Here is a 25,218-nt window from a genome sequence, read left to right as displayed (position 1 = left end):
CTAGCTATCATATATGGACTTTGACCATGATGGCGGCTTCAAAACAAAATTTTCTGACGAAAAGTTGTAATATTGTTGTTGTTAAATGAAAAGTTATAAACAAGAAGAAAAACCTATCTTCGTTTTAGTACTAAAAGTTGGGTGGATGAAACCTAAGCCATGATTTCCTCTCAGATGAGGTCGACTGCAAAAATCAATAAAAAATTGTTATTAAACAATATTTTGCAACGAAGCAAGACAGTTTTTTCAGGGAGTAAAACTGGGGATTTTTTCCAGGAAAATCCTGTATTGAAAAATCAATTTGAAGATGATCAATTGTTGGACAAACATCTAAAGTCAGTGCTACCAGATCAGGTTTGAATTTTCTTAGTTTTCTTTCATACCGTAGAATTGTCTAATATCGACATGCGTCTTCTATTATTCTTAAAAGTCGACACCGGCAGCCTTGACAAATGTTGAATTTTCTTTCAGAAAAAAGACTATAATTTGTTTACCTTTATCCTTGCAGCTTCCCAACATCCAAGCTCTCAAACATCACAAGCCAAATGAAATTACTTTCGATTTCCCGTAGAAATTATGCGATGAAAAATCCGGGGGTCAATAGCTAATGAAGACTTTCTTTTCCACACAAGTTATCTTTCCTTATAACGAATTATTACTTTTCAATATAATCGTTAAATATAATTTTTGATTTCAAAAATATTTTACATTGTATTTTAAGTTTGAAAAAGTCGATTCTACTTAGTTCTTTGTTTTCATGTCTAACCCCCGTCTCAAAAGAAGTCCCAGAATCCCGAGATTTTGGCAGTCAGGCGTTCAAAACAAAGGCGTTTTTATTTTCCGCCCACTTACGAAATTTTCTTTAAAATAGGCATTTAAAATATCAAATTTAAAAATAATAGTATAAAACCTTATTTCTACCGTATAGTCCTTCTTCTAAAACGAAAAAACAAAATACACTAGAAAAATAAAGAAATTACAAGTGTTATCAAGCCACCCAAAATGAACTTTCATTCATTCGCGTCGCGCGTCATTGGATTGTTATACGTCACGATCTATTGTCAACCATTGTCCAATCCCGTAAGCGATTGAAATGCCGTTGGTAATAATCTGAGAAAGAGAACAATAACATTATGACATCACACAAATAAATTACGCTGGGGAAGTCCGCGAGGACAACACGTGGTCTTAACTTTTTTCCCTCGTAAGTTTGGGGGAAAACGAAAGTACTCTATATTTTACGAATGGGGAAGTGTAAGAAAGATTTACAAAATAGAAAAGTTTCGTTTTGGGGTAAAGAATCAGTATTGTGAATTTAAGCGAGTTTCTATTTTGCAATTTTTCTACAAAGCCAAATAAAGATTTTTTCTATTGTTCTTGCTCGACTGCCTCTAAGGATAAGTTCCGTAGGTATGAGGCTATCGAGACAAAATGTGACGAATTTGCGCAGAAACAAAATTTAACATTTGTCTAGGCTGACCGGATCTGGAAAATAATCAAAACAAACCTTGAATGAAATTCTTGGTATCATTCTTATCAAACAAGTTCATCCATCAAACTAGAAGTTCAATAAACATTGCAATCCTTTCAATTAAAAAAACAGCCAAATTATAAGCAGTTTAATACACAGCACACGAAACGCATGCAAACTTCCTCGTAACTCTCTCGTGACCATCCTTAAAATTTTACAACTTTACAGTATTACGCTTTAAGTCACGTGATAAAAATAATCTGCGCGCTTAGCCATGTTTCCCTTCCTTATTCATAAAAAACACACGCTCTAGGCGCTAAGAGGCTGCACGCCTTCGTGATGGCCTGTATGGCGGCCACATTACTGAGTTTATGTATCGGAGGATATCGAGGGCAGCGGTAAGTGAAATCGATACAAAACAAAGTCGATGGTTGATGTACGGCTCTATATTGCCTTTGCTCACCTAAACAGACGACGGTGTTTGGTGTTTTGGTGTGTGAACATGCAACACTAACAACCATGAACCAACAGATAAAATTCTACCCCTTTCGCAACTATCACAGACTACAGAACCGTCTACAGATATTTGTTTTCCATGTGACATTTGTGGTAGAGAATTTACAACTAAGGGAGGCCGATCCAACCATAAGAACAGTTGCACAAGAAAGAAATCAACCACCTCCTCTACCACTACTACCTTACCTAATTGCCACTCTACCATTCGTAACCACAAACCAACCGAACCCACTTCGCAACCTCCACCTATTGAACTAACCAATCCTACCAAAACTACCCAAAGCCAAACCACGGGAAACTCCAAAACCAATAATACAACACCAAAAACTTTACTTGGTAGCCTTACTTTGATTGACCTCCGCACTTTTTTCGACAACTGCTACAATGAAATTGTTTTCTACAGGGAAACTCTTTTTATTGGCGATTCAAAAAATATCTGCAATCTGATTGGTTAAAAAGAGTATAATATGTCTTGTATTTTACATGTAAAAATATAAATTGACAAAAAGATGTTGTTGCATTGTAGCGGTAGAAGCAATCTAACGTCACTTTGCTACAAAATTGTCCTCCAACACAAAAAGTGCATTTTTTGGGTCACCAATAAACCAGTTATCAGAAATTTGCTAGTACAATATGGAAATATTTCACTCGTTCCGGATTTTCCGTATATTTTCCTCGTCTAAAGGCTCGGAAAATATTGTACGGTAAAATCTCGGAACTCGTAAAATATTTCTCATATTGTACTCGCAACTGTCCGATAACTATTACATATCGGAAATGGCTAAAGTTATAAATTATTGGAACAATAACTCCTCAGATCTGTCAAGTATTTCTATCAAAATGCTAATGTGCATGCCAAATCTTCTCCTCACGCTCGTTCAGGAAGCAAGGAACATTCGATTGCACTTTTGAGAAGGATTGACTGGTGGCAAAAAGCTGATTTTGATAGACTTTTACAAGAAGCAAAAGAAATACAATCTCGAATACCTGTCACTATGAATAAAGCTCCTAAAAAATCTACCACCTCCGAATTCACTAAGCACATGCTCATAGGAAATATAAAACTGCCCTACGCGTAATTGAAGAAGCTTCTAACAATGGTGTACTTGAACTAAATGATGAAACCCTAAGAACACTTCATGAACTTCACCCTGATCGTTCAGAATCGTCAATAGAAACTCTTCTAACCGGGGACATTACTAAAATAGACCCTATTGTTTTTTAAGCTATCAATGGACCAGCAATTCTTTCGGCCGCCCTCAAAACCAAAGGATCTGCTGGACCTTCCGCTCTTGATGCAGACGGATGGAGACAAATCTTGGCCTCCAGGAATTATGGCAATGTTGGATCTGACCTTCTCTGGCAAACATGCTTGAAATTCTTTGTCGCACAAAACTGGACCCAGCAATGGACCAAAGAAACATTGAAGCTTTTATAGCTTGTCAACTGATTCCCCTTGACAAAAATCCAGGGGTTCGCCCAATCGAAATTGGAGAGGTGATCAGGCGCATTTTTGGAAAAGTTTTGATATCTACCATTAAAGGGGACATTATGAAAGCAGCAGGCTCACTGCAAGTGTGTGCCGGCCAACAGGCAGGTAGTGAAGCTGCAGTACACGCTATGAATGAAATTTTTAGTGAAGAAGATAACATCCTTCTTGTAGATGCCTGTAACGCTTTTAACACCTTGAAACGAGATCCTTTTCTGCACAACACTAAATTTCGCTGCCCAGCAATCTCAACATATATACTAAACTGTTACAGTAAAAATTCTAGACTCTTTGTCACTGGAGACTCCGAACTGTCATCAAGTGAAGGAACCACCCAAGGCGATCCAATGGCTATGCCTGCATATGCCCTAGGGTTGGTACCTTTGCTAGATTTATTGAAAGAGGACCCGCTATCGAGGAACGTCAAAGAAGCTGCAGTTGCAGATGATCTTGCTGGTGGTGGTAAGCTTGCTAACCTCTTGAAATGGTCAGAAATAAAAAGACTTGGACCCTACCTTGGTTATCATCCTAAGGCTAGCAAATCTTGGCTGATTGTAAAAGAGAACAAGTACCTTGAAGCATTAGAACTTTTTGAGGGAACCAATATCAATATAACAACAAATGGTCGGAAATACCTTGGTGGCTTTTTAGGAACTGAACATTTCAAATCTGATTACCTTAAGTCTAAAGTATCAGATTGGGTCAAGAAGTCAAGAAGATTATCGAACTATCAGCCAAGTCACTTTCTGTTGTGCCTGTATATAGGCTTTAATGAAAAAGTCAACGGTATGGTCATTTTTTTAAATGCTTCAATGTGCTATATTTCTTCATATAAAATACATTTTAATACAGTGTGCATACAGTGCTTTTGCAGGTGGGTTCATTCACAATTTCACCTATCATATTCGAGTCTTGGATGACATCTCCGATCTACTGAAGCCCCTAGACGGCGCAATAGACCAGCATCTTATACCAGCTTTGACAGAAGGACATCACTGCAACCAGATGGAAAGGAAGCTCCTCTGTCTACCGGTGAAGTTGGGGGGTTTGGGTATGCCCATCCTATCTGAGATCTCCGATATCGAGCATAGCAACTCAAGAAGAGTCAGCCACCAGCTCAAAACTGACATAGTCAACCAACAAAAGGAGCTCAACTGCAACCCACTAAACGCAACCACCAAATACAAAGTAACACGTGAGAAAGAAGCAAGACAGAAAACACTGCTACAGGACATCAGATCCCAGATGAACCAGGACGAGCTTAGAGCAAACGATCTAGTCCAAGCCCAAGGAGCGTCAAACTGGCTGACAGCATTACCCCTGAAAAATGAGAACTTTGTATTATCGAAGAGAGTTTTTTGACACAATTATAGTACGTTACAGATGGCAATTGAAACACTTGCCTACTCACTGTGCATGTGGTAAAGTTTACACTGTCGAGCATGTCTTATCCTGTGCCAAAGGGGGTTTTGTCTACCAGAGGCATAACGAACTCAGGGACACAGGGATCAGTGATGTCAAGAAAGACGTCACAATAGAACCACAACTCGAGCCACTTACAGGGGAGGACCTGCTAACCGGAACAATCACCGAACCCGGAGTAAGAGCTGATATAAGCGCTATGGGTTTCTGGACTAGAGGCCAGAGAGCATTTTTTGATGTCAGGGTATTCAATGCCTACGCTCAACGGTACTGTAGGAAGAGCCTCAAAAGCGCTTTCGAAGCAAATGAAAGGCAGAAGAAAACCCACTATAACCATCGAATCATAAACGTGGAACAAGGATCCTTCACACCCCTAATCTTCACAACCAACGGGGGAACCGCTAGAGAAGCCTCAAATTTCATCAAATCTTTAGCTATCCTGATTTCCGACAAGAGGGATGAACTGTTTAATCAGACCTTAAACTGGATAAGAACAAAACTTGCTTTTGCTCTGATTAGATCCACAGTCTTATGTTTACGTGGGTCTCGTGTGCTCAAAAAGCAGAAAACTGAAAGCTTGGAGGATATTATTATCACTGAAGCTACTGCTTATATCATTCTTTTACTATTTTCTAACCCTTTGTTTTTTCTCTGTTTTAATATTTCAACCAGTACTTATTCCACAGCAGTAATATATACATTATTTAAAAAAAAAAAAAAAAAAAAGACATGTCAACTTTGGATTTTCGCGGATGACACCCAAATCCGCGAAATCCGCGAAATTTAATCCCCGCGAAAGTTTATCTCATTTAAAGTAATTATAGCCAAAAGATACCTGGCAACAAAAGACTTGTTTATTAAATCCAACCTTTCTTATATGATGAAGGCCTCATCAACATCTATGGTTGTCAGGAGAGACCTAGCACATATTTCAGCGCTCTAATTTTGATTGGCTTAAAAATCTTGTTAAATTATTTTACGCTTAATGACTTTTTCGGAATTATCTTTATTTAGACAAAGGATGTTTCAGAAATGAAAAAACAAACATCTTTCGAACAAAAAATTTATAATCTTGTTACTTTATAAAGTTATATAAGGGGTGTGTCTGGCTCACTCCCTAACAATATGGAAAAAAGTCAGAGCCATATTTTGTGGCTATCTCAATTACAATTCTAACAAGAAATAAGAAATAATGAAGGCAATAGAACAGATTTTTATAATGTTAAATGGTTTTGAGCAGCTCAGAAATGAAAAAGATGTTTGACAAGATCATCTAATATATTTTCCCTAATAAACCTACAAAATTTACATCTAAATAGAAATTAAAATAATAATAATTGATCAAATTTTAAATAACTTTATTTGCAATGTTTAAATTTTTTTTAACTCACTGTATTTTCCCTAGCTCACCTAGCTCACACACTGTATAAAAGACAATGTGTGAAGTCAAAAAAAGGTGTCAAAAGGGAATATTTTTCTATTTTCTTTTATAACAAAGTTTTCAAAAAGCGAAACATTAGTTCCAAAAAATACAAAATATTCTATTATAACAAAATACAATATTATTATAAATAAAGTACAATTTCAAAGGAAATTATATTATTAAAGGAAGGGTGTACTAGTGAATATAATGGCCTGAAAAAATCACAACAATCTTTCAACACCTGTATTCTTTTATTTCGAGTGAGGGAAAATTTTCATTTGACTTTTAATTATAAGCACATACGGAAAGAGGGAGAGAGATTTTTCAATATGTTTGTTAAGATACGTGAATAAAATCCACTCATATCTCCGGCATCCCAAGGAGATACAACATGAAATTTTGAATGATACTGCTTTGATAAATACACGATTCCCTTATGCAAAAACTTTTTTAAATCAAAGCCAAAATTTTTCTACAATGCTGTATTTATAAACTGATGTTTTGAATTTTTTAACTCCACTTCTGTTTTTGTTTTGATTTTTAAGTAGCACACACTTCTTTTAATGTATCACCAGATCACAAATTATAAATTAGATAATAAGTATTCCCTCTATAGATCTACAAGGAAGTCCGACCTGATCTTGTCAACTTTGGTCAAAGGGTAGCAACAGAAGTATTAGCATATCACCAAGACGTCAGTAACTATGAACCTACATTACACCAGTACAGTGCTTGGGGAGAACGTATTGACCATATACAGACACATCCCTCGTGGAAGAAACTACATGATGTAGCTGCTGAGGAGAAACTTATATCCATCCCATATGAGAATAAGCAAGGCATTTGGAGGTGAACTTTTCTTATGATTGTGCATATATATGATAGTGATATTATCAGGTATATAAACAAGAAATTAGGAGTTGACCCTTTCTTACGGTTTTGCATTATGATATTTAACCGTCCCTCTCCATTGGGGGAGGAGCATGGCCCTGCGATTCAAGAAATGTCATTTTGAATGTTTTGAACTGTTTTATATTTGGCTAAAAACTCGTCACCAATGTTCACGAAAATTTTAGTTAACTGTTAAATATTTTAGAAATGCCTATAATGTATTTTTCTTTATTTGTTATAGTCGAACACTTCAAGTGGCCAAACTGTATTTATTTTCCCCGTCAAGTGGATTGTATTCATGTCCTTTGGCGATGACAGATGGTGCAGCATCCATATTGAAGGTTGATTATAAATATTAGGTCTTTTTTGATTAGTAATTAAGGTTTTAAGGTCCTCTGCAATCAACCATGGAGGTCACACATACTTTGATCATGTTAATTTCCACGTTTGAGTAAATCTTCTCTGAAAACAAATATGCTTTCGCTCAGTTTCGCTATCATTTGTGGTTTATGAAATATGTATCAAGTTTTGAAGTCGCACAGAAATTTATAAAAATATGAACTATTTCATATCGGGTTCTTTTAAAACAAATTATACAATGTTTAATTTTTTTTACATACCATTGACGCTCTCTGATTCGATTTTCAAGTGGGACTTGTGTATATTGCTCTTATTTCACTTTTTCAGAAAAAAGGGAAGTATTGTCAACTAATAAACTCTGCAACTCCCTTACCAATCGAGATGTGGAGACTCTATTGTATTTTTGATTTGATTTTTCACCCTACAATCTTTTGAGTTTTTGTGGTAAAGTGGCCATAATCCTTAATTCCTGTACTGGATACCAATGGTTCGATTCTTACTCACGACGGTTCACCGAATAAAGGAGAACATCGAATTGTAGAGCCTCGTTTAAATGAGATTTTCTTGTTGACGGTGGCTTTCAATAATGTCGAATAGTAAAACGTCGAATAAGAGAACGCAAACAATTATAAGAAAGAGATTAAAGAAATATGTGTCTTTTTCGAACTTTTTTTGTCTAATACTCGAAGACAAAATACAATACCTAAGAAAAATGTCAAACATTGAGTATTACAACTCACTTTTACGTTTTATAGTCAAGAAAAGAGGATGTATTCCAACAAGCATATTCTCATTTAACTTCAAACGATCCAGACTTGTTTTGGACGTCTGGTCAATGGATGACCGAGAAAAAGGGAGGATCTGATGTCGGTAGGTCACATAATTAAAATCCCTTCCATTCCCCATGGGGCCCAGTCTGAAAACCAAGCAGTTGTCTACATGGAAAGCAGTTACAATGTGTCAAGGCTTAGGGTATTAGTCGAGACATGATAATGGATGATGTGATATTTTATAAAAAATTAATCGTCCTTTTACTTAAAAAGGCTACAGAGGTGATTTCAAAAAGGTGTTTTAACATAAATGGGGCTTTAAATCATTGTCCCACCGGACTCAAAATAGTATTTTTATTGATTTTTTATTGCTTTTATTACCCCTTGTTTGAACAGTTTTTTTAATTATCTAATTATCTCATTATTTTTTCTAAACGTTTTTTTAACTTTTACACGCAGATTTTTTCCACATACAAATCACATCTCTTGTACGTTTGAACAAGTGCAGAAGCACGAAACTTTAAGTTATGTACTTTTATTGAAAGAAGACTTTTATATTTTAAAAGGGGCTTTAGAAATTAAGTTTTTTAAGAGTTTTTGAAGTAGAAGTTTTTCGAAAATTCTTGAAAATGTATACATACGAATACCCTACAATTTAAGGGAATGCAACACAGACAAGAGCTGTGCGTCAGTCAGATGGTTCTTACAAATTATACGGATTCAAATGGTTCACATCTGCTACTGATGCAAACATGGCGATGACATTGGCACGAATAGAAGATGAAAATGATGAAACTAAGGAGGTAATTCTATCGGGGAAAAGACTTTTTATCAAAATAACTTGTTCCCCGACCCAAAAACTTATTCTTATTTATTTGTTTTTAGCCTGACGATGACTATAAAAGTCGAAATAAATTCAGTTTGGTTCCTCAATCAGAGATAAATCATTATTGATATTTTTTTCAAAGTGCTTTAAAAAACAAAAAGATCAGAGCCTCTCAATCTAGGTGGATAGAAATTTGGGCCAGCGACATGTAAAAAAATGTCCCAAAATGACAAACATTTCCATTTGTTCCAGTTATCTTAATGAAAAGTTATGTCTGCTTGGTTTCTTGCTATTTGTTTCTGTACAATTGTATTTTTAGGGTACAAAAGGCCTGACCATGTTTTATTTGGAAACACGGGATAAAGAAGGTCGTTTGAATGGCATTAGAATGGAGGTATATCATAAATCTTTCGTACTTTATACAGACCCGGTAGGACCCCCTCCCACTGGAAAAATCGGCCTAAATTTCTTCCCCAGTGGAAAATTATACTTCAATTTTTGTCCCCAATAAAAATAACCGAATCAACAAATCCTTACTGCAAAATATTATGCCATTTTTTCCATCCCCATAGAGTTTTCTGACTTAAAAACAGCAGTATCAATCCTCATCGAGTTTCTGTCTGTTATTTTTACCCCCACTGGCTGAAAAATCCTATCGGGTCTGAGAATTTTGTCTTAATTAAGAATTTTTCCCTCAAGGGGACTATCATTCACGGTTGCAATTGACTCTCTAATTCGATCTTCAATGGACTAAAATTTTTGGACCTACCTCCGGGTGCCCCGGTGGAGGTTCTATAAATTAACCCATGTCCGTTCGTCCGTCCGTCCGTTCGTTCGTCCGTCCGTCCGTCCGTCCGTCCGTCCGTCCGTCTGTTACCAGCTTTTCTCAAGATTGACTCATTAGTTTTTTCTGATTTTTTGCACAATGATGCAAAATGGCAATGCCCAGAACGTGACGGAACCCGATTTTTGAGAAAAAATTTATTTGGGCAAATTTGGGCCAAAAACTACCTAAAAATAGGGTTTTTTGGACTTTGTGCAAAATCCTGTCATTACTTTTTTCTGATTTTTTGTACAAAGATGGAGGGCAAGATTCTCTAAATCTAAAGAATGGCTGAAGTGGTTTTTCCTTCCCGGAAAATTCTTATTATTCGCCCTAAAAAACGGATTTTCGTATTTTTTGGGGAAATTCCCTTTAACCAAATAAGAAAATATAGCTTTTAAAATAACAATGTTGACTCATTATTTTTTTTCTGATTTTTTGCACAATGATGCAAAATGGCAATGCCTAAAATGTGACGGAGCCAGATTTTCGAAAATAAATATATTTGGGCAAATTTGGGCCAAAAACTGCCTAAAAAGGGTTTTTTGGACTTTGTGCAAAATCCTGTTATTACTTTTTTTTTTTTTTCGGCTGATTTTTTTGTACAAAGATGGGGTGGCAAGATTCTCTAAAGAATGACTGAAGTGGTTTTTCCCGGGAAATTCTTATTCGCCTTAAAAGACGGATTTTCGTATTTTGGGGAAATTCGCTTTAACCAAATAAGAAAATATAGCATTTCTCAATGTTGACTCATAATTTTTTTCTGATTTTTTCAACAATGATGCAAAATGGCAATGCCCAAAATGTGACGGAAATTATTTTGGGCAAATTTGGGCCAAAAACAGCTTAAAAGGTTTTTTGAACCTGAATGGTTTAAGTGATTTTCGTATTTGGGGAAATTCCTTTTTACCATTTTACATTATTCAACACACAAGCTTTATTTTTCCATTCTGAATTTTTGTACAATTATTGTCACTTTTTTCTTATTTTCATCTGATGTTAATCATTAGGTAGGTCCATTCAGCATGTTGCTTGTTTACTGTTACTATTACTTTACTACTATATTACTGGTGTAATATTCGTATTAAAGAAAGATTCGAATTACAGAGAATAATTTAAATATCTTTCCAGCTGAGGGGATCCATATTTTATTTCGAATTACAGAGAGATTCGAATAACAGAGATTCGAATTAGAGAGAGAGTTGACTGTATATCGCTTTTCAATGACCAAGGACTGAGCAAGCGACAATCTCTTTGACATTTCAGAAATTAAAGAAGAAACTTGGCACACGACAAATGCCAACTGCTGAAATGATTTTAGAAGGAACCAAAGCTTATCAGGTAGGTAATATCTATTTTTGTTTCTCATACCAGCCAATCTACGAAAACGGGATAAATTTTTGCGGGGATTAAATTTCGCGTTTGAGCTCATCCGCGAAATTTGAAGATTTCGCTGGGACTTAATTTCGCGGATGGCATTATCGGGAGATAATGTTTTCATAATTGTGTCTTTTTACGCCAAATCATACTATACTGATTGTTGAAATACACATCATTAGCTCATTGATGCCAGTTAACATTTCTAAATTTCCATTGGGACACCGTTTCGCGGATGACACCCAAATCCTCGAAATCCGCGTAATTTAATCCCCGCGAAAATTAATTGTTTTTATTGTTTTAATTGCAGATGTAATAGTACTCAAGGGCTCTAACCATAGTGAATTTTTAGTATTTGCCACTTACAAAATATAAAGTTCTGCTTGATGCAGCATACAAAACTGTGGCATGTTATACATTTTCTGTTAGGCCAATTATCCTTGAGTCTGAAAATTTAAGAATCACAATGAAAAGATTTGATGAAGAAGAAAATGAAGACTTTCGCGAAGAAGAGTATTTCAACTTTGAAGAGCTTAGTTTCGGCGAAGAAAAAACATTTTGAAAATTTTGTCGCGGTAGATGGTGTATCTTTTATCGAACTAAAATTACTTTTTCGGAAAATTTTTCTAAAAGCTTTTTGCTTCAAAATCATGAAAATAGTGCTTTTTGACCAATTTTCCGTCCCAATTTTGCATAGAAAAATAGCCATAACTTTTGATGCATATTTAGAAAATTTATCCGAAAAATTTAAAACAGTTCAATTCTATGCGGACAATTTGAAAAAAATTCGAAACAAAAAGGTTAATTACCCATTAAAACTTAGCACTTTTTATAGAAGAAGGTGATGCAACATATTATTAACGTCTTTTTAAAGTTCATAACATAATTTTTACAATTAAATTCTTACTCCTTGTCTCCCGAAAAGACGTCCCCCCCATTTTGCTTTTTGTTAGTAATGGTTCTTATTTTACGTGTTATTTGTTAAAGTTTCTTTTTTGTTGTTGAAATTGATATCAGTTAAAAAAAATTCTGTCTTCAAATTACCCCCCCCCTCTTATTCCATCACCCCTGCTTATCGGATCGGGACCCCCCCCCCCGTCTATTCGGGAGACAAGAGTAATTACTCTTGAGGGATTTGATTGAAAAGCAATTTGTAAAGGCAGTTCTTTGTTAAAAATGTTCAAGAACCTAAAACATCACTTTTATGTTCAAATACTTGAATCAATTTTCGACTATGGTCAGAGCCCTTAAAGCTTGCCATAAGTAAGAAAGCTTTGGAGGGATCGGTCATATTGAAACCATTTCATTTGAACTCCGACATTTTTTCCCGCGGTTACTGACCTTCTAACGGACAATAGCATCGTCTACTTTTCTTCTTTCGTAGTTGTTTTTTTGAATTGTAGTCTGGAAATGGTCAAGACTACATGGCCTTTTTTTTCTACACTTTTTCAGGTATCAGAAGAAGGGCGTGGTATCTCTTCAATATCGCCAATGCTAACAGTGACTCGAATCCATAATTCTATAAGTGCAGTTTCGAACATCCGAAGGTTTGTTTCTTTTCGAGTTTTTTTGTTTTAGGTATCGAAAGAAGGGCGTGGTATCGCTTCTATTTCGCCCATGTTAACAGTGACTCGAATCCATAATTCCATAATGGCTGTTTCGAATACTCGAAGGTTTGTTTCCTTTAGATTTTTCTGAGTTTGAACAACATCAAATTTACTACTAAACAGCAGTCGATCTGATAGGGTCTTTTTTATCTTTATTGAAGTATAAACAAAGGGTTCACTACGAACATATACTACAATTATTGGTATTGTATTTCACGTGTTACTAAAGTTCGCGATTTGCGAAATTTTTTCGAGGAAACGTTTTTCGCGTGTATTAAATTTCGCGATTCACTAATTTGGGCATTTTCAAAAAGTGGGAATAAAGAAAGAAAATGACTGATTTCGCTTGAAACACAACGTATTGGGTGTAAACATATACCAAAAATAGTAATAAAAATACAGTAACTAACAGGGGGGGTTCGGTACTAAAATTCAGACATCATGACTTTTAGTGACGTGGTGGTATTACAAAAAAAGCCTAAAAGCATTTTATTACCATGTGTACTAAAATCCCAAATTAGGTGGGGTCTTTAAGAAATTCAAGAAAAATTTTAGTACATGAGTACTGAAAACCACCAAATTTTAGGAGATTTAACTATTGACTGAGCATTTTAGGCAAAATGAAAAAATAAAAACTCTCTATATAAGATTTAAATACGTTCCTGTGTCACAAATTAAGCAAAAATTTTTTCCCCGGTGGTAAAATAACCTTGAATTTCAGCCCCACTGGGAAATTGACTTTGATTTCATCTCCACTCAAAATTCCATGTTTAAAAATTTCACTCCAAAACCATATCCCCACTGGGTTTTTAACTTTGGAACAATAGAATTTCTATCCCAATTAGTATTTCAATAGGTAATTTTATCTCAACCGAGGAAAAGGTTCCTCTGGGGCTGTGAAACACCCATGTTTCAATTTAATTGTTCTGCTTTTATATACTATGGAATAAAAAATGTTTTCGAAGTTGAATGCTTTGTTTTTTGTAAAAAACCGTGGATAACTAGACTGAAAAGAAATAGCAAGCTGTAAATTAGAAAATTAGAAAATAACCAATCAATATTTGCAATAACTAAAGTAGAGCAAGTGTCTTGACTGTTTCTGAGTCTTTATCTAGAATAGATAGAGATAGACCAGGTTCATTGACAGCTTAAATAACCAGGGTTGACATTTTGTTGAAAGTCCAAAGACCCGCATTCTTCGAACCGAATTCCAAAATAAGCCTTATTTAGGTGGTCACTATGCTAAAATGTCAAAATAAACATGTGTACTAAAATTCCTTTTTCAAAAATTAGGTGGGGTATGTCAAAAATCGTCAAAAAACCTTGTAGTACTCATATATGTCTTGGATTTTAGTACCGACCCCCCCCCCCCTGTAACTAAGTGTAACAAATAAGTATTTTCGATTTTGGACCTATCTTTTAAATTTTTCGCCTGTATTTAATTTCGCGATTTTGTATTTTTGAAAAAATTAAACGGTATTCAAATTTCGCGAATCTTGGCCTAAAAATCGCGAAATTAAGTAGCCGCGAAATTTTGTAACACGCGAAATATAATACCAATAAGGGTAGTCCCTCTTCCCCTTTTAGTACATTCTTTTGCTTAGAATTTCATGCTCTATCCGGCGATATCAATCATTCATGATGATTTTTACACCCTTTTCCATTTACACTTATGCCTGTACTGTCAAGCCGCTTTCATAAAATACGGGGTATTTAACTAACAAAGTCTATTTTCGAACTCTCTTGTCAGCTCTAGTGCTCAATAAACATGTGTTTTTTATAAGCATTGCACATATTTTCTGATTTCGGCTAGAATTTTACTGAGTTTCGGAATTTCCCTAAAATTTGCTTATAATAAAAGCATCCTTCAAGCATTTTCCAGCTTTGTCAATCTTTTAGTCTAAGCATCTCCGAGCGAGTTTTTACAGTGGGGGTCGGTACTAAAATTTCAGACATCATGACTTTTAGTGACGTTGTGGTATTAAAAAAAAGCCTAAAAGTATTTTATTACCATGTGTACTAAAATCCCAAATTAGGTGGGGTCTTCAAGAAATTTAAGAAAAATTTTAGTAAATGAGTTCTTAAAATCACCAAATTTTAGGAAATTTAACTATTGACCCAGGATTGACCGAGCATTGGGTTTTTTTAACTTTGTTGGAACAATAAAATTTCTATCCCCATATAGCATTTCAATAGAAACTTTTATCCCCACTGAGGAAAAAGGTTCCACCGGGGGTTGTGAAACAGGGGTGCATTTAATGTTCTGCTTTTATATACTATGGAATAAAAAATGTTTTCGAAGTTGAATGCTTTGTTTTTGTAAAGAAATAGCAAGCTGTAAATCAGAGGTGAAAAATTACCAATCAATCTTCGCAATAACTAAAGTAGAGCAGAGTTGGCATTTTATTGTTGAAAGTCCAAAGACCTATTCTCTGAACCAGGGGGGTGGTCAAAATAAGCCTATTTTAGGTGGTCACTATGCTGAAATGTCAAAAATAATTTTAGTACATGTGTACTAAAATTCCTTTTTCAAAAATTAGGTGGGGGTATGTCAAAAATTGTCAAAAAACCTTTTAGTATTCATATGTTTTTTTGGATTTTAGTACCGACCCCCCCCCCCTGGAAAAAGCAGTCGGTGAATGATAGTTTGACTGGTCCACGATATATATAAGATTTTCATTCAAAGATTGCATTGAAAAGTTGGAAAGCTAGAAATAATAACAGTTATTTTTTCTTATCAGATTATTGAACTGGAGTAAGGATTTTGCAAGAAAAAGAGTGGCTTTCGGACACAAGTTGATTCATAACCCTTTACACCTGCAAACACTTGCTAGGATTCAGGTAAGCAGTTTTTATTGATACATTCGAGTTATAGAGGTTCGAGTTAGAGAGACTTTAGCTTTATCACAATAAGACTCCCACCTTATTCTTAAGGAAAACCTTACCTTTCCGATGAAAAAAAACATAAGTAGGAATTTTTTCAATGAAGTGAAGAATAGAAATGAAAAGAGGACAGTTGAAATGGGGCACCTTTTTGTACCGTGGTTCTTACAAGGGAATTGGCAGACTTACAACATATGTATTTTCCATTTTAAGGGCAATTCATTTTAGTTTTTTGTTTGAGTGACAGGCAATCAAATTAGGAACAGGTCCCTTCTGCATTATGAAATCAGAGCTGAATTTAGACAACTGACCTTCTTCAAAGCTTTAATATATGATTGATTTCCTTCTTACCTACGGTATGTGGTATGTGCAGACTTTAAGGGTCGGTTTTTTCATTTCTTAAGTCTCTCTGAGGGTTCCAAAAATCAGTAAGTCCTAAAGAAGTCACTCTAAGGGTCGGTTTTTTCACAAACTCTAGTCGAAAGTATTGGAGTCGAGAGTATTTTTCTGAAAATCGAAGAAATATTTGTGAAAATGTTTCTCTAGGGGCCAAATTTTTAGCAATTTTGTCTCTCTAAGGGTCGGTTTTCGGAGGTTCCGTTCGCACTTACCCCTCATCCGCCAACCCTAGAAACTCATCCACCCGGAGGACTCCAAAAGTCGTATTAGGAAAAAGAAAGACACTATCGTAAAATGGTTGTGTTTATTATAGGTTGAATTAGAAGGTGGTTTCTATATGCTGATGAAAGTTGCTCATCTTTTTGGATTAGAGGAAAACCAGGTGGCTACAGATCATGAACTGATGCTTCTACGTATCCTAACCCCGCTGTTGAAACTGTACACTGGGAAACAGGTATCTGTTCATTTTCCATGGGGACTTAACGTAGTCACAAGTTTTAACCGTGCACTCATTGAGATCTTTTACAAAACTAAATATTATATAGTTATATTTCCTATAAATTTCCTGCATCGAAGATTACAGACTCTTGGAGTTGAAAAACACCATTTTTTGCTGGTTTTTCACTCTAGATTTTCTTTATCAGTCTGTAGCAGCAAGTTCGGAACTATTGGAAAGTTTCGGTGGACATGGTTATCTCGAGGATACAGGACTGCCACAGTATTTACGCGACGCACAGGTTAGTTTATAAATTGATTTGAAAGTACCGAAGGTGCTAGATACAAAACTGGAATGAATCCACTTTTTTGGGATGAGCTGGAGTTTTTACAAGATGCTTAACTGATTGGTTATTTTTAAACAATAGGGAACATTTAACGACCAACAGAGTCATCAAAGAACTTGTAAAACTCCAGCTTGTCCCACTTTTTTCCCATCCTAAACACATCCTAAGATGACGCAACACGTGACCCCTCTGGTTCTCACACAAAATTTTTAAATGTGTTGCATCACTATTCTTTTAGTTACTTGAGAAAGGTTAAAGATTCCCCCCTAACCCCTTCAGGGCTTCAAATTGGTTAATTTTGGTTAATTCAGTGAAATTTTTGGTTCAAATTTTTTTTACTAACATTAAGTAGTGCTAACATTAGGATGCAACTTTCAAAAATCTCCGATCAGAAACTTTTGAAACGATGTCCAGAGTATATAAAGGTTGCGTTGGCTGAAGTAAAACAATGATCAGGTGGTTTGAGATTGTTTTGGCGGATTGACCTGGTTTTCTACATGATTATTTTCGAGTCCGAGTCCCAAATAGAAAAACAAATCTTGATATCATGCTGGTAAAACGTCTTGTTTGTAACAGTTTCTTTATACCTAATCATCTCTGGCAATTTTCAGGTTCTCAGTATATGGGAAGGTACTACCAACGTTTTGAGCATGGATGTTTTGCGTTCCATCACAAAAACTAACGGAGAGGTATATACTCAAATTTATCTATTGCTTTATTACTGCCAATTCTCCAATTCTATGATTTCACGATTAAAAATCAAATTTTTCAACAATCAAAAGAGCGCTTTGTGTTTTGAGCATTACGGCCTGTTTTGTTTCCGCCGCAGATTATTATGAGATGGACTACAATTCATAGTTGGAATGGATTTACTCTGTTTTATTTTGTTTATGTTTTTTGTTGTAACCATATTTCATCAAGTGGTAACAAGAAGCAAAAGCAACATGAAGGCCCAGCGAAAGGCACTGATTATCCATTACTGAGCGCTGGGTTTCCTCCGAAATGAACTTACATTTGACAAAGCACTGCTTCTTCAAAAATGCACATGCAGCACCACAGATAATAACATGCTAACGTAAGACCCCATGCTTGGTCAAAAGTAATTTCTTTCATTTATGTTATAGGTCTTGAGGGCGCTTCTAGCTGATTGTATGTCAAACATAGCCTCTGTCCCGTCTTCGTCTGACCATGGTCTATCGGCTACACGCCAATCTATTGTTCAGGCTATCAATGATATTTCAAGTTTTGCGAAACTATCTGTAACAAAAGATGAAACATTCATGATGGCGGCTGCACGTGATTTTTCTTATTCTCTGGCCAGAACTTATATTGGTAAGAACTTAGCCTTGATTTTTCACAAGGATCTTGTAGGGAGAGAGCTTAGCCTGAGATATGCTCTATAAAGACCCTAAGTAACGGGTCAACGGATGTAACCAAATTGTAATCATTCCCTTCTTTTATCATCTATATAGCTTCTCTACTTTACGGCAATGCGTCACGATGTCCTGATGATGGACGAACAACTGAAGTTGCAATTCGGTAAGTAATACGGCGCTTATGGATATTTTTGATGAATCTTTATCTTAATGAAGCTTCGTGGTGTTTGAGACCATATCGTGAATTACATCTTTTTCAAGTACTTCTTCTCACATTGCCTTTGCTGAGCAACAGTCATAGTCATAATATTTGGTAAAAAGGGGGATTTCTTGGAAAGTTGTAAATACAAGTTTTCAGTAGGGATGCAATTTTAGGCTATTTTTCCCAGCCGGGACGAAATTTTAGCCAATTTTTCTAGTGGCTACAGGGAGACCCATCGGGTCTGTGACACAAGAGTTTATGTTGATTTAGCATTTTGTCTGCGGCTAGGTAAAAATCGATTAAACAATCAGCTAATGACTTCTATACATTTTTTCAAGGTGGACACTTTTGAATGATCTGGCACCAATCAACAAAGCGTTGGATAATGAAAGAATATACAGCAAGACAGATTTCAAGAACGACAATGCCATCATTTATAGTTAGTTTACTGTTTTATCTCTTTTCTTGAGTATGCAGTCGTGTAATTTATAATACCCTTATTAATCTTTGGTTCAGATCCCCTAGAAAACACCTCACGCCTTTTGTAGAACGCCCTTAACATATGTCCTCTTCCTTAAGAATCCTATTTTCTGGAAATTTCCTCGTTATCTTGTTTTGACATGAAACTTACGTAACTGGTCATAATTTAAATGAATTTTGAAAACAAAAGCATTTTTAGGTGAAACATGCCATTTGGACATGTACATATTTCAAATGTCTGATAATAACAGTCCAAAATTCTTCAGCCACCTCTCAGAGAAAATCATGTTTTCCCCTTTTTTCTCGCGCACTCCCGTCAAGGAAAATTGCCAACAAATTAATTAGTGGGCGAAGTTTCAATGGGCTCTTCCAGAAAATTTCGTACATGGGGTTGGAGGATATGTTGGATATTTTGTCCGGGGGTAGTGAAAAATCTTTTAGGGGCAAACTTTCTCTGATTAGGGGTGATTTTGAATGTCCGGGGTGTCAACTGATAATTGTCCGGGGGTAAGATCCGTTTTCTGGGGGAGGAGTCGAAATTCCTAATGTCCGGTGTCCTTTCCAAAAATTATTATATCCTCCACCCCCCCCCCCCCATATTCAAATTTTTTCTGGAAGAGCCCAATTTTCAATTTATGTAAATAGATTAATATTTTTAGGATTTGTTTTTTTAAGAAATAACGGAATAATTGAATGGTACTGAACACTTTTCTATGAAGTTAGATCGCCGCCAAAATTCGATCCTTCAAGTCGTCCCGTCGTACTAGAAGTCCGCAGGTCGCATTAGAAGTTCACAAGTCGGAAACTTTTGGAAGTCATTCCAAATTTTAATTCGTGTCGTTGCCTCAGAAGTTAACTCGTCGCAAATTTCGGCAGTCGACTCATCCCAAAGAGTTGGACTCTAGGCTATTCCGAAAAAAAACTTTATTGTTTCGTATATCAAAAATCAAAATATTGTGGAGATAATGTTATGTTCGTGTGGTGTGCATTTATATTTATATTTTTATCTCCATAATATACCTGATTGATGACATGAACACTTATGAAAACAGTTAAACGTACCTGATTGGAACATGTACCAAGTTCCGACGAGTTAACTTCTGATAGGAACCACTAGAAACTTGATATGGTTATCGACTTAAAAGAATTACGACCTGCGAACTTCTAGTGCGACGGGACGACTTGAAACTTGGGATGATTCGACTACCGAAAATTGCGTCGGAACGACTTGAAGGATCGAATTTTGGCGGCGATCTAACTTCATACTTTTCGCACTCTTTACTTTGAACCAGATCCTACCCCATATTCATAGAATAATATTTTTTCCGCAAGGGTGTTAGATGAAGAATGTTTGGTTGTATCTACGGTAACATCTCTTTCTCACAGCCCCGTTGGAACTTCTTCCCATAGTGGGGATAGATATAGGGTATAGAAATTCTATTGTTCCCAGATCAAAATATCCAGTGGGGATGAATATGGAATGCAATTCTTTCCATTGAATTTCAAACGAGGATTAGATCAAAGTCAATTTTCCAGTGATGCTGAAATTGTAGGGTACTTTTTTGGTCAGAATCTTCAATGGGGCAGGGGTTCCACCGGCTGTGGCACAGGGGTGTGTGATACAATCTAAAATATAACAGGGTTCCAATATGAAGATTTGGGACGAATTTATTTTATTTTAGAGCTTCTGAAAATATGGTAATGATTCAGTTTTCGATCTATCATATTAGGTTCTATTCAAAACAAAATAACTGTGATTTCGAAATCCTTTACTTATAATTATCTCCAAGTTAAAGGCCCTTTAATGGTTATTGTATTACATCACCATGGCAACCTAACATTCATTTCGTATTATATAATGCTTAAGAATTTTCCTTCTTAAACCGTTAGCGGCTCCAAAGTATGTCCACCCTGCTGGTTTCATAACAATAAAATTGCTTAACTGAGTTTGCAATAAGGCAGATGCCTGAGTCATAAAATATAGAAATAATCGTTTAGGAATATGAACCAACCATGCTTCGAGTCTCTTAGTGGTGGTAAATACAGTACTCGAAAACAAAGAAACCGCTAAATTCAATCTGTCATCAAATATACGGCGTATATATTTAAGGCTCCACTTTTCTGAGAAAGGTTAAAGATCCACTTCTAGCGCTAAATTCAATCTGTCATCAAATATACGGCGTATATATTCTAAGGCTCCACTTTTCTGAGAAAGGTTAAAGATTCACTTCTAGCCCTTCGGGCTTTTACTTCATTCGTCTTAATGTTCTTAAGATCTGCTTTGTAATAACCCTTTAAAAGTCTCATCTATCTATACGTTGTCCGGTAAGGGTACTAGGGTTGCGAGCTGGCGGGGGGTGCCGCCCGACTTTTGACCCTCGGACCCTTACCGGGACTTAAAAGGAGAAAACAAAGGGAACTTTTGTGAATTTTACGACCCTTACCGGGACAAATTTGACCAATTTTAACCGAATTTCGATCTTTCTGGGGGTAAAAAGTTGAAATTTTCCTATTTCTCCTACCCTTAGTGGTACTGAAATTTGATTTTCTGTTTTTTCCGACCCTTAGCAGGACTTAAGAAATTCAAAAAAGGTACCCTTAAGTGCGGCACATATCGTACCCTCCATTTGCCTACCTACCAATTCACCACCTGTGCATTAACTTGCAAGCTAAACAGAGAGATTACTTTAATAATAATGCTAATTCCGTTATCCCATTTTCACTATTTGCTTTTTAATTTGCATTCTTTGTTTTTAATGACTTCATTAAGGCGTCTTAATTAGCTGGATACAGGAAATTAAAAAACTATACAAGACCCCTCTTTTTTAAAGTTTATTCAAGAAAAGGCTTTAATACAGAATTTTAAAGGGCTTTTTCTATAGGTCGTTGACTTCGAATGTCTTAATGTGAACAATCGTTTTACATCCAATGAGAAGAACCTCTTGTAAAGATTCCAGCTTACATAAAAACTCATTTTGGTACACTTAGGCGCTCGTCCCTGATTTAAAAAAGACTTGGAGAAGAGCTCAAAATATTTTAAACAAAGCTTGATTTAGTATTAAATGCACTCGTCCACAGATCCTTAAAGCACGCATTTTTCGTCTTTTGGGGGTGTTAATCTCATTAAAAATATGTCAATGAGATGATATTTAATGTGCCTCTGAGTGACCTGTTTTTTAATGTATAATTTACCTCGGCTTCTCGTTAACAAGATGACGTGGTCAGATGCGAGGTCTGGTTATTCGAATTGACGTGAGTATTTTGAGACAGTTAAAAGCTTTATATTTACATAAGTATTCCTGTTTTATATCAGATACACTTTTCATATCAGGACAGTGTCTACCTATTGTTATATTATGCTGATATAAACAAAATAATGTTCTTCTTTTCTTCTTTCTGACTAATCTTGCTCCACATCCGTTTCAATCCAATGTAAAAAAGCTTGTGAGTTTTTTTTAAAAACAAAACCTTTAATTGTGGCGATTACTTTAAGATGATTTGTGCACAAACTTCCAAGTATCTTATCCTAGTGAAATAGTTATATTTAGTGTATGCGTAGTGGTGTGGTGGTCATCGCTCCTGACTCCCATCTTGGAGGTCCGGGTCTCATTCCAACTATAGTACTACGGTCCGCTTAGCAAGTGAACACACCTTCACCCATACCATGTAAGGGGGGTCAGGTTTCACTACTCTGATACGAGAGTGTGGTGATATGGGTGTAACTCATCCCGTTCTGCGCCTGCGATGAGCTATATGCTCTTCTGCGTAGTTCGAGTGTTATCACTGTGCATCATGGTAACTGTGTCTCCCGTGCACAGAACCAACGATGTCTGGATAGTTCTACGTATTCCTACCTAAAAAAGGAGGAATTTCTACTTGGTAAGGACACCCCTGTGTCACTGACCCGCTGGGAAGCACTGAGCCACACTGGAAAATTCGGCCAAAATCTCGCCCCCGGTGGGAAGAATACCCTACAATTTCATCCCCATTGGGGAATTGATTTCATCCCCATTCAAAATTAAATGTAAAAAATTGCACTCCAAAACCATCCCCACCGGATTTTTCGATTTAGGAACAACAGAATTTTTTATCCCCATTTGGTTTTCAATATAACATTTTATCCCCACTGTGTGAAAAAGTTTCACCGGGGCTGTGAGACAGGGGTGTGTAAGAAGTATGACCCTTTTTTAATGTTATAAATGTTCAGTGTTCAGTGTTCAAAATGTTGTCATAGAGGCTTTGAGATTCCCGTGTGTTAACCGGTATACCTTATCGGCCAAAACTTCGTTGGCCCTAAGTGACTAAATTTTGGCTTGGTGAATAAAATTAGGGCCGACTAAAATTTGGGCCGACTAAAATTTGGGCCGACTAAAAATTTGGGTTTATAATTTAGTTTATAATTAAAAGCTTTCCTTATTTCCAAGTATTTTAAGCTTTCTCCTATTTTCCATCTGCTCGTAAATTTTGAAATGACCCAACTTTTTAGTCGGTCTTAATTATTAGTCGGCCCTTACTGACTAAATTTCGGCGAGGTGACTAAAATTAGGGCCGACTAATAATTAAGGCCAACTAAAATTAAGGCCGGCTAAGTTTTGGCCGATAAGGTATTTGAATTTAACGGGCGGCAATTGTTTAAATCTTCTTTATACAGTGGATTTGAATCCGCACGAACAGCACAAATTTGTTCCAGCTAAGGAAATTTCGAGTTATGGAGTAAGGTTTACCAGAAATTATTAACTGAAAGGACGAGAAAACTTGTTCTTGTTAAGAAGACAGAAGAAGGACAGAAGAAGGGGCCAGGAAAAAACACCTTTTTGCAGGAATTTTGGAAAAGGAGAGAAATAAAAGAGCTGAAAGGATGGAAAGGGCTTCATTGAAAGATTAAAATCGTCACACGACAATGATGTATAGCTTTATCAAATGTAAGATACATGCGTACCGAAAATTGTTAAAAAGAAAAAGTGTCCATATACTTTTTCATGACTTTTTAGAGAGTCTTGGATTTCTTTTACCTGCTGGGAGGTAGTTATGCTTACAATACAATCCTATTAAAAAAAGGGTGTTTTTGTTTTTCTTTTCGATGATGTTATAAATAAGGGGTTTGGCTGGTATGCCAGATTAACTTTTACTAATCATAAATACGGCTCTTCTGCTTTTCATTTCTCGATCTTGGCAAGCCTCCCTAATCTTGGCTCATCGTTTTCAGTTTCTCACGAGGACCTGAATCAGATCCTTTGTACACCATAGACGGTTATGAAGTGGTCTAAACTAAATGGCATCTACCAAGATTGGTGACAAAATCAGGTATTGCCATTGTGATTAATGACTTGTTTAAAAAATGAATTAAATTTACATTAAAGTGAAGTTAGCTAGGTATTTGGACAAAAACTAAATTCCATTTGCTTTATAAATGTGCTTCAACTTTAAGGTTGGAATTGAAACTTTGGAAAAAGGGGACGGGGTTGGTCGGAAAAATCTTCAACTTTTATTAAACGAGGGGGGGGGGCTAACAATGGGGGTTGGAAATAATACCTCTAAATACTCCCATGATAAAGTAATACGGAAAACGAGTCGTAAATCTGAAAACATGACTCTCCTGTATCACAGACCCGCTGGGACCCACCCAACTGGAAAATTTGGCCAAAATTTTATCCCCGGTGGAATAATTACCCTAAAATTTCAGCCCCACTTGGAAGTTGACTTAAATTTCATCCCAATTTGAAATTCAAGGGAAAGATTTGCATTTCAATACCATCCCATTGGGATTAGAACCTTTATCCCCTTTGTGTAAAAAATTATCACCGGTGATGTGAGACAGGAGTGTAACATGCCTATATGTTCTGCATAAAAGCCAAATAGGTAAACGACCTAAGTCATGCAACGAAAAAAAAGTTTTTTCATATAATCAGCAATACCTTATGAAATATCTCCCCTTTGAACTCTCAAACGATTATCAGATTAATAAATATTGGGGATTACCGGTTTATCGGGATTTGAAGTGCAATAGATTAATTCACTGGAGTGAGTGGGTTTCTTAAGAAGGGACCCTGCTGAGGCTTGGAGTACCGACAATCTGCATGATTTAGAAATTTTCCTTCTTGTATTTTAATTCAATACCATG

At 36.1% G+C, this 25,218-nt stretch overlaps 1 protein-coding gene across 2 annotated transcripts; it reads left to right on the top strand.

Annotated features, from left to right (window-relative positions):
- The first annotated feature begins 22 nt into the window (after window positions 1-22).
- Window positions 23-19,796, top strand: LOC136806300 (acyl-CoA dehydrogenase family member 11-like). 2 transcript variants are annotated; one of them, XM_067062856.1, is made up of 15 exons: window positions 23-354; window positions 6,938-7,170; window positions 7,454-7,553; window positions 8,328-8,442; window positions 9,003-9,145; window positions 9,488-9,562; window positions 11,258-11,332; window positions 12,821-12,915; window positions 15,717-15,816; window positions 16,571-16,711; window positions 16,902-16,994; window positions 17,651-17,728; window positions 18,164-18,371; window positions 18,512-18,578; window positions 18,956-19,796. In XM_067062856.1, exons 1-15 carry the CDS (start codon window positions 160-162, stop codon window positions 19,059-19,061), a joined length of 1,824 nt encoding a protein of 607 aa, XP_066918957.1. In that variant the 5' UTR covers window positions 23-159; the 3' UTR covers window positions 19,062-19,796. The 2 variants fall into 2 exon arrangements, with proteins under 2 accessions (XP_066918957.1, XP_066918956.1); XM_067062855.1 differs by lacking the exon at window positions 12,821-12,915 and adding an exon at window positions 12,947-13,041 and having other exon boundaries at window positions 24-354.
- Window positions 19,797-25,218: the final 5,422 nt, after the last annotated feature.

The sequence above is a fragment of the Clytia hemisphaerica genome, unplaced genomic scaffold (assembly GCF_902728285.1).
Source record: "Clytia hemisphaerica strain Z4C2 unplaced genomic scaffold, Clytia hemisphaerica genome assembly, whole genome shotgun sequence".
NCBI lineage: Eukaryota > Metazoa > Cnidaria > Hydrozoa > Leptothecata > Clytiidae > Clytia > Clytia hemisphaerica.
The sequence above is the reverse complement of the archived record's forward strand: the minus strand, read 5'-3'. Positions and strand labels throughout refer to the sequence as shown.

What these genes read in the sequence shown, in the direction of transcription:
- LOC136806300 (XM_067062856.1), top strand. Translation starts at nt 160, where the DNA reads ATGATTTCCTCTCAGATGAGGTCGACTGCAAAAATCAATAAAAAATTG. An exon ending in AAGGAACCAAAGCTTATCAG is followed by an intron (nt 11,333 to 12,820) that starts GTAGGTAATATC and finishes ACACTTTTTCAG; the next exon opens with GTATCAGAAGAAGGGCGTGG. An exon ending in AAACACTTGCTAGGATTCAG is followed by an intron (nt 15,817 to 16,570) that starts GTAAGCAGTTTT and finishes TGTTTATTATAG; the next exon opens with GTTGAATTAGAAGGTGGTTT.